The sequence below is a fragment of the Eleutherodactylus coqui genome, chromosome 6 (assembly GCF_035609145.1).
Source record: "Eleutherodactylus coqui strain aEleCoq1 chromosome 6, aEleCoq1.hap1, whole genome shotgun sequence".
Taxonomy (NCBI): Eukaryota; Metazoa; Chordata; class Amphibia; order Anura; family Eleutherodactylidae; genus Eleutherodactylus; species Eleutherodactylus coqui.
In genome coordinates, this window is record NC_089842.1 from 6913638 (window position 1) to 6930563 (window position 16926).

The window sequence follows — 16926 nt, forward strand, 5'->3', positions numbered from 1 at the left end:
CAGCCTAAATGTGATTGGATAGTTGTGAACAAAACCACATCTCCAAAAATAAGAGGGTGTGAACACTTGTGCAAACACAAGTTAGTTATTTTTAGTAATTTGTATTTTTCCACCCTAAAAGATTTCAATTTGTTGTTCAATAAATACAGATAACGGGAACAAGGAAGGGGAAATAAATCTGAAAGGAGTCATTATTGTTGGATTCTTTAACGTGACAAAAACATATCATTGTAAGAGGGGAGTGTAGACTCTAATCTATCTATCCATCTATCTCATATCTATCTATCTATCTATCTATCTATCTATCTATCTATCTATCTATCTATCTATCTATCTATCTATCTATCTTCTATCTATCTTCTATCTATCTCCTATCTATCTATCTATCTATCTATCTATCTATCTATCTATCTATCTATCTATCTATCTATCTATCTATCTATCTATCTATCTATCTTCTATCTATCCATCTATCTATCTCCTATCTATCTATCTATCTTCTATCTATCTATCTCATGTATCTATCTATCTATCTCATGTATGTATCTATCTTCCTGCAGCACTCCAACAATTCAGTCTTTATGAAGATAATTGGTCACGTCAACTTTTCCATCTGGACATAAAGCGCAATATGAAAATGTCTTGGAAGCGGCACACCTTCCCTTTTATTAGCAGCTCATATCAATCATGGAAAGAGGAACGCACCATTACACGTGAAATCGACTTAATAAGAGGTGATAAGCGAACTGTGATCATACTGACGGTTGGAGCCCATTTCCGAGCCTACCCCATTTATTACTTCACTAAGAGACTGTATAACATACGCCTCGCTATAGAGCGTCTGTTCCTGAGGAGCCCGGAGACTAAAGTGATCATTAAGACTGAGAATACGAGCGAAATGAAGAAGAATTTTGAGACGATGAGCGATTTTCATGCTTATGTTCATTATTTCATCATGGAAATCATCTTCAAGGACCTCGGTGTCGGCTTTGTAAATGGCTGGGATATGACCAATGCATTTGATACCAATGCTTTGCACCCTCCAGAGAAGGTTATTGCGAATGAGGTTAGAATGCTGATGACTTATATCTGTTAAATAAATGTGCACAATGAACACGGGAGGGATGCCCGTCATACTTCCATCTGTGAGTAAGAGTGACTTCCATCCTGCTGGACTTTTGGTTTTTCTGGTATTATACGGTAGTATGACTATTCATATGCTGAGGGCATGCATGTTTGGCCGCAGCATGGGTGACTGACAGTAGGAGCACAGAAGTTGACTAAACATTCTAATTTCCTTGGCACAGTTCGAGTCTTCTGTAACTGGTTGTCACGTTCACTTCATGCATGCAATAACTGCAAACTAAAATATAAACTTTCTGGAAATGTTCACAACACATTACCAGGAACCCCCTGAAGTATGAGGAAAAATAAACAAAGGAGGGAAGCTTTCCCTAAGGGGAACTAGAGGGTGACAACCCCTGCCTACTAGTGGATGGCCCGCCCTGATAAAGACACATCCACCCTCATGCCTGTGCCACTCACTAACCCTGATAGATGACAAAGAAAAAACAACCATAATAGTAGCCAAAACCTCAAACAATAAATCTCAGTAATAAATCTCTAAACTTATCAGAAACCAGATCCAGAGACTACTACACTCCATAGCAGAAGGAGACTGCAGTGAAATTGATCAGCAGAGAACCCAGGCCAGGGGGAAACTGGAAACCCTCCCTAATTGCCCCCAGGTGTATACCAACAGCTGGCACACCCAGGGGCATAACTAGAGGCTCATGGGCCTGGGTGCAGAAGTTCAGCTTGGACCCCCCCTCCCCATGTCCTTAGGCTAGATTTACAAGGGTGATCGCAAAATTGCAGCAATATTGCAGTTTTTCTCATAGAGCGTCAGCGATGCTTTTTTTCACAAAAACATTGCCGTCGTTTGCCGTTTTCTTGCAAGAAAAACAATAGGACTTTCTAATGTTAAAAATCGCATTGCACTAAAATCGCAAGTTCGTGCGATATGATAAAACGAAGGCTCCATTGGGAAGCATGGGTGATAAAAAAGAGCAGAAAGCACAAAGATAGGTCAGGCAGCGATTTTTTTTTCCCACGCAACATCACATCAGTGAAAACATCGAAAATGTGAAAGAAACTATTGAAAAGCCGGGGCTTCGTAATTCTGCATTATCACCTGTGTGAAACTGGTCTTAGGGTCTGTGCCCAAGAAACAGCTCTTGTTTCAGTCGACCGATCCGCACAAAGTTTTGCATCAAAACCACAAAAGAAAATTGGAAGAGTGAAATCTGCTGTGGATACACATAAAAACCTGCGCCAAAGCCTTCACCAAGGGCGAGGAGTTTGACATTTTTTTCTGATGTGGTTTTGATGCGAAACTTGGTGTGAATTGTCCGCAAAATTAGCATTTTGCCTCTGTTTTTTAGCGTTTTTTTTTACGCTTGTTGCTGTGCAGAATAAAAAGCATGTTCAACTTATTGTACACATTGTTACGGACACGTTAATACCAAATATGTGCCTTTTTTATGCTAATGTGAGAAAAAGCATAAAAAAAGGTTTTATTACATTTTTTTACATTTTTTTTCACATTTTTATTATCTTTTTTTACACCATCTATGTCCCTCTGAGGGATGTAAAGCAGAGCACTGATGATCGCTCTGATAAGGCATGGCAGGACTTCTGTCCTGCCATGCCTTATCACTTATACAGCGATCATAGGCTCTGGCGTCCTGTTGCCATAGCAACCAGCCGGGCTGTCTGCAATTATATCGCGAGAGCCCGGCAACTTCACAGAGGGAGCGCGCTCCCTCTGTGAACCCTTCCCATGCCGTGATCTACATAGATGGCGGCAGGGAAGGGGTTAACAGCGGGTAGCGCATCTCTGATGCCCCCCCGCTGCTACAGCAGGAGGCCGGCTATGACTGACAGCCGCCTCCTGCTGCGGGATAGTACGAGATCTGTCATGATCTCGCGCTATCCCTATGACGTAAGGGTACGTCATTTTGTGGGAAGTACCCCGCTCCCATGGCGTACCCTTACATCATGGGGAGGGAAGGGGTTAAACACCACTCAAAATCGCGTCTTTTGAAATGCAGCATTTTACTGATGGTGCGTTTGACCGTGGCTTCAAGCCACTCTCACACAGGCGCTCGGCAAAACTCTGCCATTTTGATTGCGGTGTTTTGCTGGATTTTACTTTCAGTTTTGGTCCATACTGGGTTTTAGTGCACAACATCATTGATGAGGTGCGCTAAAACTGGCAAAATAGAGCAAACAGCGCTTGAAATCGAGCACGTCTGCGAGGCTCCATTGAAAACAATGGGAGCGTTTTACTGCGATTACCGCGGCGTTCAGAGAGCCGCAGTAATCAGCACCAGTGTGAGAATGGGCTTATGGCGATGCCCATTACACAGGATGCCCATGCATGGTTCATCCCATGCCCCTTCATGGTTGTCTCTGCCCCTTCTGACACAGGATGCCCATGCATGGTTCATCCCCTGCCCCTTCATGGTTGTCTCACCCCCTTCTGACACAGGATGCCCCTACCTGATTCTCTTCCCCCTCTCACACTGCCTGCTGCTTTGACCCCCCTCCCCCACTGAGACAGACATGTGTAAGTCAGTACTTACACTTTCTGTCAGGCTGCCGCTGTGTGTCGGACACTCCACCTCCATTCCCCTGCTGGCTGAGGACGTGTCTGTAGGAGCCGGGGGAGGGCGGCACGATGTAAAGCCCTCAGTCTGCCCGCTGACTGCCTTTCACTAGGCACTCTGTGCACCGCGGGGAGCTTCTCCTGCACGGAGACACTTCCTCCTGGACCTCCGCTCAGACTCCTCCCCTCTGATGATCGTGGAGGAGAACAAGACAGGGAAGGAGACCGAGCGGAGGTCCGTGAGGAGGCGCCAGTGTGCAGGAGAAGCTGCAGAGCACCAAGTGAAAGTAACTCTGCAGTCAGCGAGTGGAAAGGGGGCCCTCTGGGCCCTCCTGGCTTAGGGGCCGGGTTGCGATCGCGACCCCAGCAACACCTATATGTACGCCAGTGGGCACACCCATCAATGAAGACCAAATGCACAGTCAAGTTCAAACTGACACCACAGTACCTCCCCTTCTAGAAGGTCTGCCAGGGTTATGGTTATGATAGCTCTTTATGAGACGGTCCGCATTGACATCCACGGCCAGGACCCATGACCTTTTCTCTGGCATTTATTCCAGCCAATTAACCAAATACTGTAGTGTGTTCCTCACATTACAGGAGTCTATAATGCTACAAATCTCAAATTGAAGATCTTAATCCACTTTGACCGAGGCAGAAGGAGGCAAACCAACCCCAGGATCAATATATTGTTTTAATAGAGATTTGTGAAACACATTAGCCCTTAAAGAAATTGCATTGATCTTCTCAATGATTTTGAATGGTCCGATAAATCTAGTTTGAAGGACTGTTGTTTAACCCTTTAGTGACAGTCCATATTGATTTTTATGTTCTGGCTAGCTGACAACCTGGAGCTGTCACGAGGGGCCGTAATATGAAACTCCCGGTCAAGCGATTGCCATTATCCAATAGAAAGTCGAAAAAGTAAATAAAATTAAATAAAAAGTCAAAAAAGTTAAAGTTTCAGCTCCCCTCACGGATCAGGTCCATGAGGGGAGCTGAAACTACTCATCTCTGTCCTCCACAATGTCCCGCGGTGTTCTGGCCCTTCCAGGACCTGATGCCGTCTTTTGCACATGCGCACCCGACGTAAAATGTCAGACGCAGAAGGCTGATTTGAAATATCCCTGATACCAACTAGCATGAGTAGTCAAGAGCAGAGAGATGTCACCGGGAGCTGCTGTATGCGGTTACCAGTCACATGATCACCATTATCCAATGGATTACGGCGATCGTGTAAAGTAAAAAAAAGTGTAAGAGGTTTAAGTTTCATCTCCTCTCATGGATCATATCCATGAGGGGTGATGAAAATATGTACCTAAGGCCCCTGTTTTATCGGAGTACCTTACCGCAGCTTCAGTGCACATGCCTGGCGCTAAAAGGTGCATGCAGGCGAAAAATTCGTGAATTGTCAGGGTAATTTAAAATCTTCCTGCTCCTGACTACAAAACGCAGTTGAGAGACTTGAGATTTCGTGGGGGAAGGGGGAGGGGCTGCGGTATGCGGTCCCTGGTCACATGATCGCCGTTATATAATGGATAACCTGTCTTTAAAATGACATATTTGAAAAAATATGAAATTTTATTTTTTTCTCCTCTAAATTGCATTAACTTCTGAAAAGAAACTGTAGAGTCAAAATACTCATGCCACCCCTCAGTGAATATATTAAGATGTGTATTTTTTAATATGGGGTAATTTGTGGGGGTATCTATCATTCTGACACCTATGAACCTTCGCAATTTTGGCTTGGTGTAGGAAAACAAAGTGTTCCTCAAAATGTTAATAACTAATTTTAAATTTGTACGTCTCCTAAATGGTTAAAAAATAAACTAAAGTTTTTCCAATGTGCTTCCAGAATAAAGAGAAGAAATGGAAATATATATATAATCAAAAATTTGTACAGTATGTTTGCGCATATTTGAGATATTGCAGTTGAAAATATGAAAAATTATAACTTTTTCAAAATGTTCCCAATTTTGTCTTTTTTAACAAATTCCATCGGTCTGTTTTTACCACCTAAATAAAGAACAATATGTGGCGAAAAAACTATGTTAGAATTACTTGGATATGCAAAACCTTTAAGGCGTTATTCTATTTTTAAAGTGACAGATGTCATATTGTCAAATTTGACCAGGTCATTAAAGCACAAACAGGCTTGCTCACTAAGTGGTTAACTTTAATATTCTTGGTAGGCAGCCAGAAGGCCTGCAATCAGCTACTTGTTTTTAATTACTCATGGTCCTCTTGAGATTTCTCTGGACTAAGATGAGCGAGCACCCAAATGCTCGAGTCCGCGTTATTCTAGTCGAGCTTTTCGTAAAATTCGAGAGCTCTTCTCGAGTAACGAACCTCATTGACTACAATGGGAGACTTGAGCATTTTTGTATGTGGGATGCCGGGCCCCGGGGAGGGGCCAAAACAGGCACGTCACAGCAGGGAGGGGCCAAAAACTGGGGCGGGGTCGAACACGGCTTGATGCTGGTTCGAGTAACGAGCACCATCGAGTACACTAATGCTCGAACTAGCATCAAGCTCGGCAGAGTATGTTCGCTCAACTCTACTCTGGACCTCTGCTACCTCTGAATGTGCATTAGAAAACAAACCAAAACAAGGGTGAAATCCATAGTTACAAATCCTCGTGATTATCTGAAATATAGCAACGCAAGTATTGCTCCAAATTTTGATTACACCTTTCTGTTTGGCCGTTAGTCTGAAGATGATATGTGGAGGAGGAGGAAAGTTGAATTCCCAACTGAGTACACAAACACCACCAGAATTAGGAAATAAACTATACTCCCCGGTTGGAGACGATGTTAACCGGTAATCTATGTAATCTTACCACATGAGAAATGAATAATTTTGCCATTGTCATAGCATTTGGGAGACTGGGTTATGCCACAAAATGGCACATCTTACTAAACTGATTGACCAAAACTCAGATGACTGTATTCCCCTTGGAAAGTGGTAAATCTGTAATAAAATCCATGAACAAATGAGTCCAAGGTTTTTCAGAGACAAGCAGGGGTAACAATCTTCCTGCAGGAAGAGTCCAAGGTATTTTGGTTCTCGCACATATCTTACATGCAGAAACAAAACTTAAAACATCCCTATTTAATCCCGCTCAATTAAAGACTTTTTGCTGATTTGAGGTAGAACATGTTTTTATGGTCTGTGAACACTGTGACTTTATGTTGTGCCCCTTCAAGGAGATGAGGCCACTCCTCAAAGGCCAACTTGATAACCAACAGTTCTATGTCCCCTATGTCATAATTTTGTTCAGCAGCAGAGAACTTTCATGAGAAAAGGGCACATGGATGAAGGCTCTGCAGTGTGTCGGTGCCCTGAGAAAGAACAGCCCACACCCCAATCTCCAAAGCATCCACTTCTACCGCAAAATGCCTAGACCCTTCACCAAGATCGGAACAGTTGCAAAACTTCTTTTCAATGGCTGAAAAAACTGTAATGCTTCCAAAGACCATTTTTACAGGTAGCAACCCTTCCTAGTCTTGTCTGTTAGGGGTTTAACTACCCAAAGAAAAACTCAAATGAATTTGTATATTAGGCTGAATAAATACAATGTCCATCTAGTTCAGCCTGTTCCAACCCCTACCTTGTTGGTCCAGAAGAAGGCAAAAATATCTCAACAAGCCAATTTAACTCATAATAATTGGCGAATGCCAGAAATCTCTGAAGGTCTTTAACATGTTCTGGTCTCACTCAGTCTTGAACGGCCCAAACATTCTCTGGGTCCATCCTGAATCCCTTTGGAGTGAGAATATGACCCAGAAAGGAAACTTCTTGAACAGCAAAGACCCATTTTTCCCTTTTTGCAAATAATTTATTCTCGCTTAGTGCATGGAGAACAAGACAAACATGAGAAACATAAGATTGATAGTCTGGAGAAAAAATAAGCATACCATCCAAATACACAAATACAAAGTGCCTGATAAACTCATGCAGAACTTAATTTATGAAAGCTTGAAACACCGAGGTTCATTGGTTAGGCCAAGAGGCATAACCAAGCTTTCAAAATGTCTCTCCAGGGTGTTAAAAGCCATTTTCCATTCATCTAGCTCCTTGACCAAGATACAATTATAAGCACCCCATAAATCCAACTTAGTAAACCAGCTAGCCCTAGAAAACTGATTTAAATAATCTGGGATAAGTGGCAATGGATAGGGGTCTTGCTTTGTTATGTTGTTCAATTTTTTGAAATTTAAACAAAGCCGCAACCCCCCACCCTTATTCTTCACAAAAAAGCCTGTGGCCAACGGAGAGTGAGAAGGATGAATATGCCCCTTTTTTATGCTGTCTCTTTCATGCTCTTTCTGTCTTTTTCATTCTGTCTCTCGCTCTGTCTGTCTCTCACTCTGTCTCTCTCGCTCTCTCTCTGTCTGTCTCTCACTCTGTCTCTCTCGCTCTCTCTCTCACTCTGTCTCTCTCGCTCTCTCTCTCACTCTGTCTCTTGCTCTGCCTGTCTCTGTCTCTCTCTCTCTGTCTGTCTCTGTCGCTCTGTCTCTTTTTGTACCTCGCTCTGTCTGTCTCTCTCTCTCTTACTCTGTCTCTCTTGCTTGCTCTGTCATTTGCTCTGTCTGTCTCTCTCTTGCTCTGTCTCTCTTTCTCACTGTCTGTCTTTCTCTCGCTCGCTTTGTCTGTCTCTCACTCTGTCATTCTCTTCATCTGTATCTTACTCTGTTTGTCTCTTTCACTCTGTCTGTCTCTTTCTTGCTTTGTAAATCTGATTATTTAAAGTGTCAGTATTTGGGATCTCTCTCACTCCCTCCCCCTCTCAGCCCCTACACCCCTCCGCACCCACCCCCCTGGCTGCTCAGCTGTTGTCCTTTCCCCCAGCCGCCACTTTAGCTCAGCTGTTCTCTCCTCCCCTAGATGCTGCTTCAGCTCAGCTGTTCTCTCCTCCCCTAGATGCTGCTTCAGCTCAGCTGTTCTCCCTCCCGCCCCCCTGCTTCAACTGTTCTTCACTGCTTGTTATGAAAGTCACTTAGCAATGTTTCACTCTCTCCAATGCATAGCACAGCAGCACACTGCTCATAGACTTAACATGGTAACTTTCAACTCGCCGGACAGGTTACTATATCTACCAAACTCAAATGTTATGATTTTATGGCGGTGGTGAGGCTGTAACTAAATGAAAATCATCCACGAAAGGTCAGGCAAAGGAGTCAAAGTATGGTGCAAGAAAAAGCCTGTAGGTTCTTTTATATTAGATGTGTGAAGTCTGGTGCGGATCCAGACCAAAAAAAGATGGTGAGGATTTTCACAGAGAAATAATGCAGATGTTCCACTATGAAAAATCTGTGCCATTTCTGCTGCACATGAACTGACTCTAAGGGGCATCCTGTGTGATGAATGGGACAGAGTAGAACCATAAGGGCCATCATGTGTGATGAGAGGAATGGTCTATGAGGGACAGGCTGTGATTAGTTTATGTAAGATTACTCATTAGACATAACTGGGAGCACTATTAAAGGGTGCAGCAGGATGGGGAGGTGTGACTAGTGTGTGCATGTGCTGGGAAAGCATGGAGCCAAAAGTGTCTGTGTTGCAAATTCTGCAGAAATCTGTGGCACCTGGAGAAAATAGCCGTCTAGTTCTGGGCCAAACGTATAGGAAAACCAAAAGTCAACGATATATGTAAGTGTGTATATATATATATATATATACACACAAACACATGTTTAGTTTTTCAAATATAATTTCCTTCTGTGAGGTGAACAAAACATCTGTTTTTGGGCTTGTACCCAGGATCTTTTCAGATAGACATGGCCATGAAGTAGAGTTGGAGGGCCCCAAGCTGAGCTTTTGCACCCGGGCCCATGAACCTTTACATACATGATTTCCGTGATGAGACCTTCAATGATATCCTGTTTTTTTTCTAATAAAATATGTAAATTTACTATGAATCCATCTGAAAATAAGACAAAAAATTGTATAGAATGCCCATTATTATGTCTGACACCTAAAAATCCAACACCGTAATTTCCTTGTAATTTGCTTGTTGTTTTGTTTGACACAAACATGTTGCCCCCTTTGGACATTGCCTTGACTCGCCTATGAAATCAAAATCACAGACTGACAAATTAACTAACAGAGGGTGACGTAGGATTTGGGAGCCAAACAAAAAAAAATTAACTTTTGTTTATTGAATGCAAAATACTCCTCAAGTATCCCAATGAAAAGACAAAATGAGATTATTCTCAGTAAGAGAAACCAAGCAATCTTGTAGGTATGATACCTTGTAAACAAAAATACATGATGTTATAGCGAGCTTTCAGACCTGTGCAGGGCCCTTCCTCAGGCTTATCATGGAACAAATCTTCAGCTGTATTTAATTAATACACATGATCACATGGGAGGGCAGGAACATGCTGAACTTAATTTGCACTAGATAAATACCAGAAACAGAGGGTAAGAGGGCACAGACATGTTGGGATCAATAGCATTTAGATAAATATCAGAAGGAGATGACCAAAATAGTAAATTATCACTCCGGTGAAAAAGAACGTAAAAGAAATGTTAAATCTCTCCTTCAGACCTGCAAACAAGAAAGATGGAACAATACCTCTGCAGCGCCACCCATTGGATGGTAGCTCTCCTTCAAATCAAACAATGAGTTTTTACCAAGTTTGTAAAACAATGATTGAAAATAGCACCCCTTCTGGGTGCTCTCCTTGGGGAGAGATGAAGCCATCCCCTGACCCACTCACCCCCAAAGTGTCTCCACACACCCCCATGGGTGCTCTCCTCAATGACACACCTCTTGACCTCCTTCCGACCTTTTATATTCTCCACTGATGCAAGAACCCCGCTCCGAGGTTGGAATGATACACAAGAATGAAATACAAGGCTTGAAGGATGTCTTACCCGCTCAAGTTTTGGCGATTCTTTAACCTCATTAGCATACCAACTAAGCATACTGTCTGAGACAGTTTTTAAGGCAAGACAAGTATAAAACACGAGTTTATTTACTCTTTAGTATATGTAAGTGAAATAGTTAATTAACATATAGGCATTGAGATCACATGGGTAACAAAGATAAGCATCAATACGTCACCGGATATTGTAGCATCACTCCGCAATCGGGGGATCTCCAGGTACGATTGGTAGGAGGAATCCGGGAATACGCCGACACGTCTGCCAGCCACAACAAAACGAGTCCCCGACTCCTCCCTGAAGATCACTGTTATTTATACTGTTCTTACATTACGTGGCATATCTGCTTCTGCGCAGTTATGGGTATATACGTCATTCTAATATGGCTAATCAGGTTCTACGCATGCTTGATAGACGCTTGGCAACAAAATATATTAAATATTTTGTCCATGAAGTTATCGACATCTGCATTCTATTAGTTAGTTTATCGGATGATTATGAGTCATTCTTGCTGTACCATACCATATATGTCCAAAATATTCTGCTTTTGAACAAATGTTAGCAGAACATTCAGACGGGTCATTAGTTCATTGAAGTTCTGGTTAACTCATACGGCAACTAGTTATTTGATTACCTTAATTTCCCTGCCTTTGACACAACCACACTCAGTTCAATCGTATCCCATACGTATCACAATCGGTCCTTAATCATTCACTATTTGCCGTATGATACCATTAAAACTTTTGGTTTTCTACAGAATACCTTATATGCCATGAAACAATTCCATAGCAATAAAAGTATTACAACTATGGCCAATACCAAAACAGGATGTATTAGCCAATTAAGAGTGGTTTGTGCAGATGATGAATAACCCATAAAGATGTCATACCAATGGTGTGACGTGGCATCAGCAATAGCCGATCCCATCTTTACAATTTTGCCAGCTATTACCGTAGTACTTACCATATGTGTTGCCAAAGATCTATTAAGCAATTTAATATGTTGCTGTACTTCTTCTGTGTCTTCTAACAACTTTTTGAATTTAGTCAAATTTAGATCCCAATTTGACACATTTAAAGGCAGTGGTTGCCAATTGACAGCCACTGTCTTGTCTTGTTCGGGTAATAACACAAATGTCTCATTTTCCCAAACAAGTGCAGATACGTTTCGCAAGCATCCTGAAAATGGGACAACCATCCCAGGTACAACAGGATGATTACTTGCCAAACATACCTCCTGTGGGGCTATTTCAACCATCATCTTAAAAGTGAGTGGCAGCACAGTCCATTCACATACATTGATCGTATTTTGTAATAAGCATGGTTCATAAACAGCCGATTGGACCTTGCATATGGTCCCTTCTAATGTATCATCACACAATGATAAATCATGAGTTCTATTTTGGTCATCAATGTAAATCCCATTAAATCTAGGTACCCAGAAATGCATATCTTCCGGAACACCTATAAGTAAGGGGAGAACTACAAACTTATACATCACACTCTTTTTAGTAACGTTGTATATGAATATGGTCCCTTTACATAATATATCATTGCAAACCATTTTCTGCGCCTCCAACTGTATCCAATCAGTCTCAGTTATAGTCTGATTGAACACGGTCCTCCACACCTGCTCATTGCCAGTCATAAGCATAGTTTGAAGTGTGTTCTTTTGTTGTTGCTGATAAATGGTCTGCAAGGTACATATTGACCAATTAACATAGTTAGATATGTTAGAATTTATTTCATATGAAAACCTATTAGATGCATCTTGCAAATCAAGCATTATTGTGTCCACATCCGTTTGCATACTAAAGGGCTGCCATATAGTGGGCATCCAGTTAGCCTGCAATGTGAGCACATCTTTAATACAACTTCCCGCGTTGTGCATTCGATTAGCTAAAGTCTCTATATCAAAACCATTAATAGTCCCAGAAAGCGCTCCGTAGCCTCCGAGTAAGGTATCATACCAAGCTCGACGGGAACGCTTGGTAGGACAAGTCCTTGAGGGTGGAAACTGCACGGAGACTTGTATAACAGTCTTTTGAGCATCTCGTCCCACATGGCGACAGGTGGGTGGAACCCTTTTTATATGTCCAGGATCTATTTTAGAAGCATTAATGTTCACGAATACCAGGAACTGGCCCCACATGGCCCGATTCGCGATCTCCGTTGCATTCCCACACGTAATTTCTTCTGTCTCATTTAAAGGAAATGAAAACTGCACTCCCGTATTTGTACAATTCTGAACATATTGTATCACCAGGGAGTAATTGAGATATGGCAACTCTTTTGGTCTCTGACAGCAGGACACTTTCACAAGTGACGTAATGTTTATTTGTCCCGTGGCCTTATGCAGTGCATATGAAGGACGGTAGGTCGAACTTATATGCGATAATGGGTTTCCACTCCAGATAGTCCCATCAAAGGTAATATTCACGATATGACATTTCTGGTTGGCTTCACAAGTGAAGTTGTCTTGCTTCCTGGTTCGGGTTGAACTCCTCCAGCCCCACGAATAGTCATTCCTTCCGGTGTCATTGACACGGATCCCTGGCGTCCACGCATCACCTACTGCAAACACCGAACACATGACGCCAAGGATTCCAAAAATGATTATGTGATTCTAGAGAAGGCAAGGAAACAAGCATTATTCCCGCAAATAGCACTTTTCTTGTGGGACATATTCCCATTTCTCTACTCCGGGTCGCATAATGAGCAAAGTTCGATCTTTCCCCACAGCAATAACCTCTGCCGGGGAGGGCGGTCCTTGGTGATTCTGAACCCATATTTTGGCCCCTACATTAGTAACATCAGTTGAGCCAAAGGCTTTATCTCCTCTTACTGTAAGTTCAGTGGGAGCCGCCCCTTCTTCCACTTGTGTCAGATACACTGGTATTAATAGCAGCTGTGCCATGCGCTCCTTTTTCCCTATTATCAGAGGATCTGTTCCTAAATTTATCATGATTACTTTAATTTCCCCCTGATAATCCGCATCTATGACTCCCCCTAGGACCACTGCACCTCTCAAAGCAAAACTTGATCTAGTAGCTATCTGCCCGAAGTGATTCTCCGGGATCTTGCATCCTATCCCTGTGGGAATAGTACTCACCTTTCCCGGGGCTATCACCACCGTATCAAGAGTGTATAGATCCAACCCTGCAGCGGCAGGAGTGGCTCTATAAGGTGCCTGCGCATCTGGATTTATTTTCCAGTATAAGATTGTCTCTAATTTAGCTACATCTATACTGAGATTGGGTGTTAGCATGCGCATTAAGGGTGTCATGGAATCAGTGATGGGCCTGTTGTTGATAATCTGTAAAGCAGCAGTCAGATTATCTCTCCATTGACCATATTTGTCGGTTTCCATAAGCTTCTTCAGGGTAGATTTTAATAACCCATTCATTCGTTCCACCAAGCCTGCGGCCTGTGGATAGTAGGGCATATGATATACCCACTCTATGTTGTTTTTACTGGCATACTCTTTTACCTGATTACCGGTAAAATGTGAACCATTGTCTGTCTGGATCTGCAGGGGAGTCCCATAATACTGGGTAATAATTTCCAGAGTACGTAAAGTACTCCATTGTGTTGCTGTTTTACACGGGAATCCCACCATCAGACCTGAGAATGTATCTACTGCTGTACAAATATACTTACATCCTCTGCTCTCAGGGAGGGGACCTACAAAATCCATCTGCCAAATCTGCGCTGGCAACTGGCCTCTCCCTATGTGTCCCATTACTGTATGAGGCACTTCTCGTTTTTGCACATGTTGACATACTGGACATTGCGTGATTACTTGTTTGATCCTGTCCACCGTCAATGGGATACCTCTTTCTTGTGCCCACCTGTAAGTGGCCTTCTCTCCCAAGTGTCCACTTTTTTGGTGAGCCCAAACAGCTGTACCTTGAAGCCATGCTTCCTTTTCCTTGTCAGGTTCTTGTACGGCAACAGAGATCGATGCTGCCGCATCTGCTTGAGAATTAAACAAACGTTCCAATGAGTCAAGAGGGACATGAGCATCAACATGAAACACAGTACTTTTAGTACTCCTAATGAATTCCTCTATGTCTTGCCAAAGCTCTTTCCCCCACAATTCCTTACCATGAATGTTCCAATTGTTCTTCTTCCATCCCATGATCCAAGTGGCCAAACCATTGGCAACTGACCATGAGTCCGTATACAAATGACATTCTTGCCCTTGTTCCTGCTTCAGAGCTAAGAATACTGCACAAAGTTCTGCATATTGACTACTCTTACCTTCTCCTTCCATGACCAACGTCTTGTCTAATTTTGGATTAAAGGCTACACTTTTCCATCTACGCCTTCCACTGATATACTTGGCCGAACCATCCGTGAACCAAGCATGCTCTTTTTGGGAGTCTGTCAACTCAGAGTAAGGTATTCCCCACTTTACTGGGGATTCCTCCATTTGTGCTACTGGTGTAACCTGACCATCTGGAGGGATATCAGCTATCTTTTCATGCAGGGCAGCTATCCCCCCTTCACCTTTTTTCGCTCTTTCTGAGATGTACCATTTCCACTTAATGATACTCTGCTCCTGGGCATGTCCTATCCGATTGGACTTTGGATTAGATAATACCCAGCTCATGATGGGTATTTGCGGCCTTAGAAGGACTATGTGTCCTGTTGTCAATTGTTCAGTATCCACCAGGGCCCAATAACATGCCAACAGCTGTTGCTCCAGTGGAGTGTATTTTTCTCCCACATCTGGTAATTTTCGATTCCAGAAGCCCAGTGGCACTCTTTTGCCCCCTTGCTTCTGCCACAATGACCAGTTTGCATACATATGCTGAACTGATACATGAAGTTCTATCTCACCATCTTGTAAGGGCCATAAATCTACGGCCTGTTGTATGGCTTCTTTTACTGCCTCAAACGCAACCTGTTGCTCCTCTCCCCATGTGAACTCGTACTTCTTGCGAGTCACCTTGTAAAGAGGAGCAAGAAGCTGCCCCAGATGCGGAATGTGTTGTCTCCAGAATCCAAACAATCCTATGTAGGATTGTGTTTCCTTCTTGTCTTTCGGAGTGGGAAAATTTAAGATTTTCTGCCTTGCCTTAGGGAGAATCTCCCTATGGCCCTTATTCCATTGAATTCCTAAGAATTTCACCGTCTGAGAGGGGCCCTGCACCTTGCTATCATTTATTTCCCATCCTTTTTCTCGCAGATGATGTAACAATCTGTCCAATTGTTTCTTTACAGATTGTTCATCCGGTCCCTGAATCATTATATCATCGATATAATGTGAAAACTGCATTTCTGATGGTAAATCAAACTCATCCAAATGTTCTGCCACCGTCCGGTGACAGATGGTTGGACTATGTATCCAACCTTGTGGCAATCGAGTGAACGTATATTGACGTCCTTGCCACGTAAAGGCAAACTGATCTTGTGCCTTTTCTTCTATTGGAATTGTGAAGAACGCTTGTGCGATATCAATCACAGCGTACCATTGTCCACTGTGACTTTGGATCTGCTCCACAATTGTAATGGTGTCTGGGACAGCTGCAGTCAAGGGAGGTGTTTGTTTATTCAACTCCCTGTAATCGACAGTCATCCTCCAAGACCCATCACTTTTCTTCACAGGCCATACCGGATTGTTCCATGCTGTGGTTGCAGGCCTCACAACCCCAGCATCGACCAAATCCTTAATGGTTTCTCCTATTTCCTTGTGACCTCCAGGAATTCTGTATTGCTTCATAGCAACCAGTTTTCCTGCAGGAGGGATATGTACGGGTGGTATTTTGACCTTTCCCACCGTAACTGGACAAGCTTTTATCCCTATTTTCCTTACGCCAAAGGCAAACTTACCATCTTCAAGGTGTAGTGTCAATCCTTTCAGAATATCTATGCCAATGATATATTCCGGAATAGGTACTACTAACACCGTGTATTTACGTAAGGGCAAATTGCCCAATTTCAAAGTTACCTGTGTCTGTACTCCTTCGGTAACTTTTCCTCCCAATCCTGAAATATTAACTTTTGGACCTTTAAACTTTTTGGGATTTCCATAAATCAGAGTAGCCTCCGCCCCTGTATCTACTAAAGCTGGGACCCTTTGGACATTACCCCCTTTCCAATGTATGGCTAGCGGGACGTAGGGTCTGTCATCCCGCCTAACCCAAACAGGTGCTTGGCTTGCTACCTATGCGGAATCAGAATCTGATTCCTCCAGGAGCGGAGCAGATGGCTTCATATGGTCCTGCACTTGGCTAGCTACCATTGCAGCCATCTCCTTCCATGGATAGATCTTTTGAAAGTCCTCCCATTCTAATTTCTTAGGTTCTGAATTAGTGACCTGCTTCTCTTTCTTTTTAGAAGTTTTTGGGGCCACTGAAT

The 16926-nt window shown here is 42.9% G+C and overlaps 2 protein-coding genes across 4 annotated transcripts in view; one reads left to right on the top strand and one right to left on the bottom strand.

Moving 5' to 3' along the window:
- LOC136631773 (NXPE family member 1-like) overlaps positions 1–5716 on the top strand; it is a 301785-nt gene extending 296069 nt beyond the window's left edge. For both annotated transcript variants that reach the window (XM_066606108.1, XM_066606106.1), the window contains one exon: positions 561–5716. In XM_066606108.1, the coding sequence (XP_066462205.1) occupies positions 561–1096 (536 nt within the window). In that variant the 3' untranslated portion in view covers positions 1097–5716. The remainder of the gene's footprint in view (positions 1–560) is intronic.
- A 5426-nt stretch (positions 5717–11142) lies between these two features.
- LOC136631769 (uncharacterized) overlaps positions 11143–16926 on the bottom strand; it is a 248364-nt gene continuing 242580 nt past the window's right edge. For both annotated transcript variants that reach the window (XM_066606101.1, XM_066606102.1), the window contains 2 exons: positions 14412–14535; positions 11143–13186 (listed from right to left, as the gene is read on the bottom strand). In XM_066606101.1, the coding sequence (XP_066462198.1) occupies positions 11276–13186; positions 14412–14480 (1980 nt within the window). In that variant the 5' untranslated portion in view covers positions 14481–14535 and the 3' untranslated portion in view covers positions 11143–11275. The remainder of the gene's footprint in view (positions 13187–14411; positions 14536–16926) is intronic.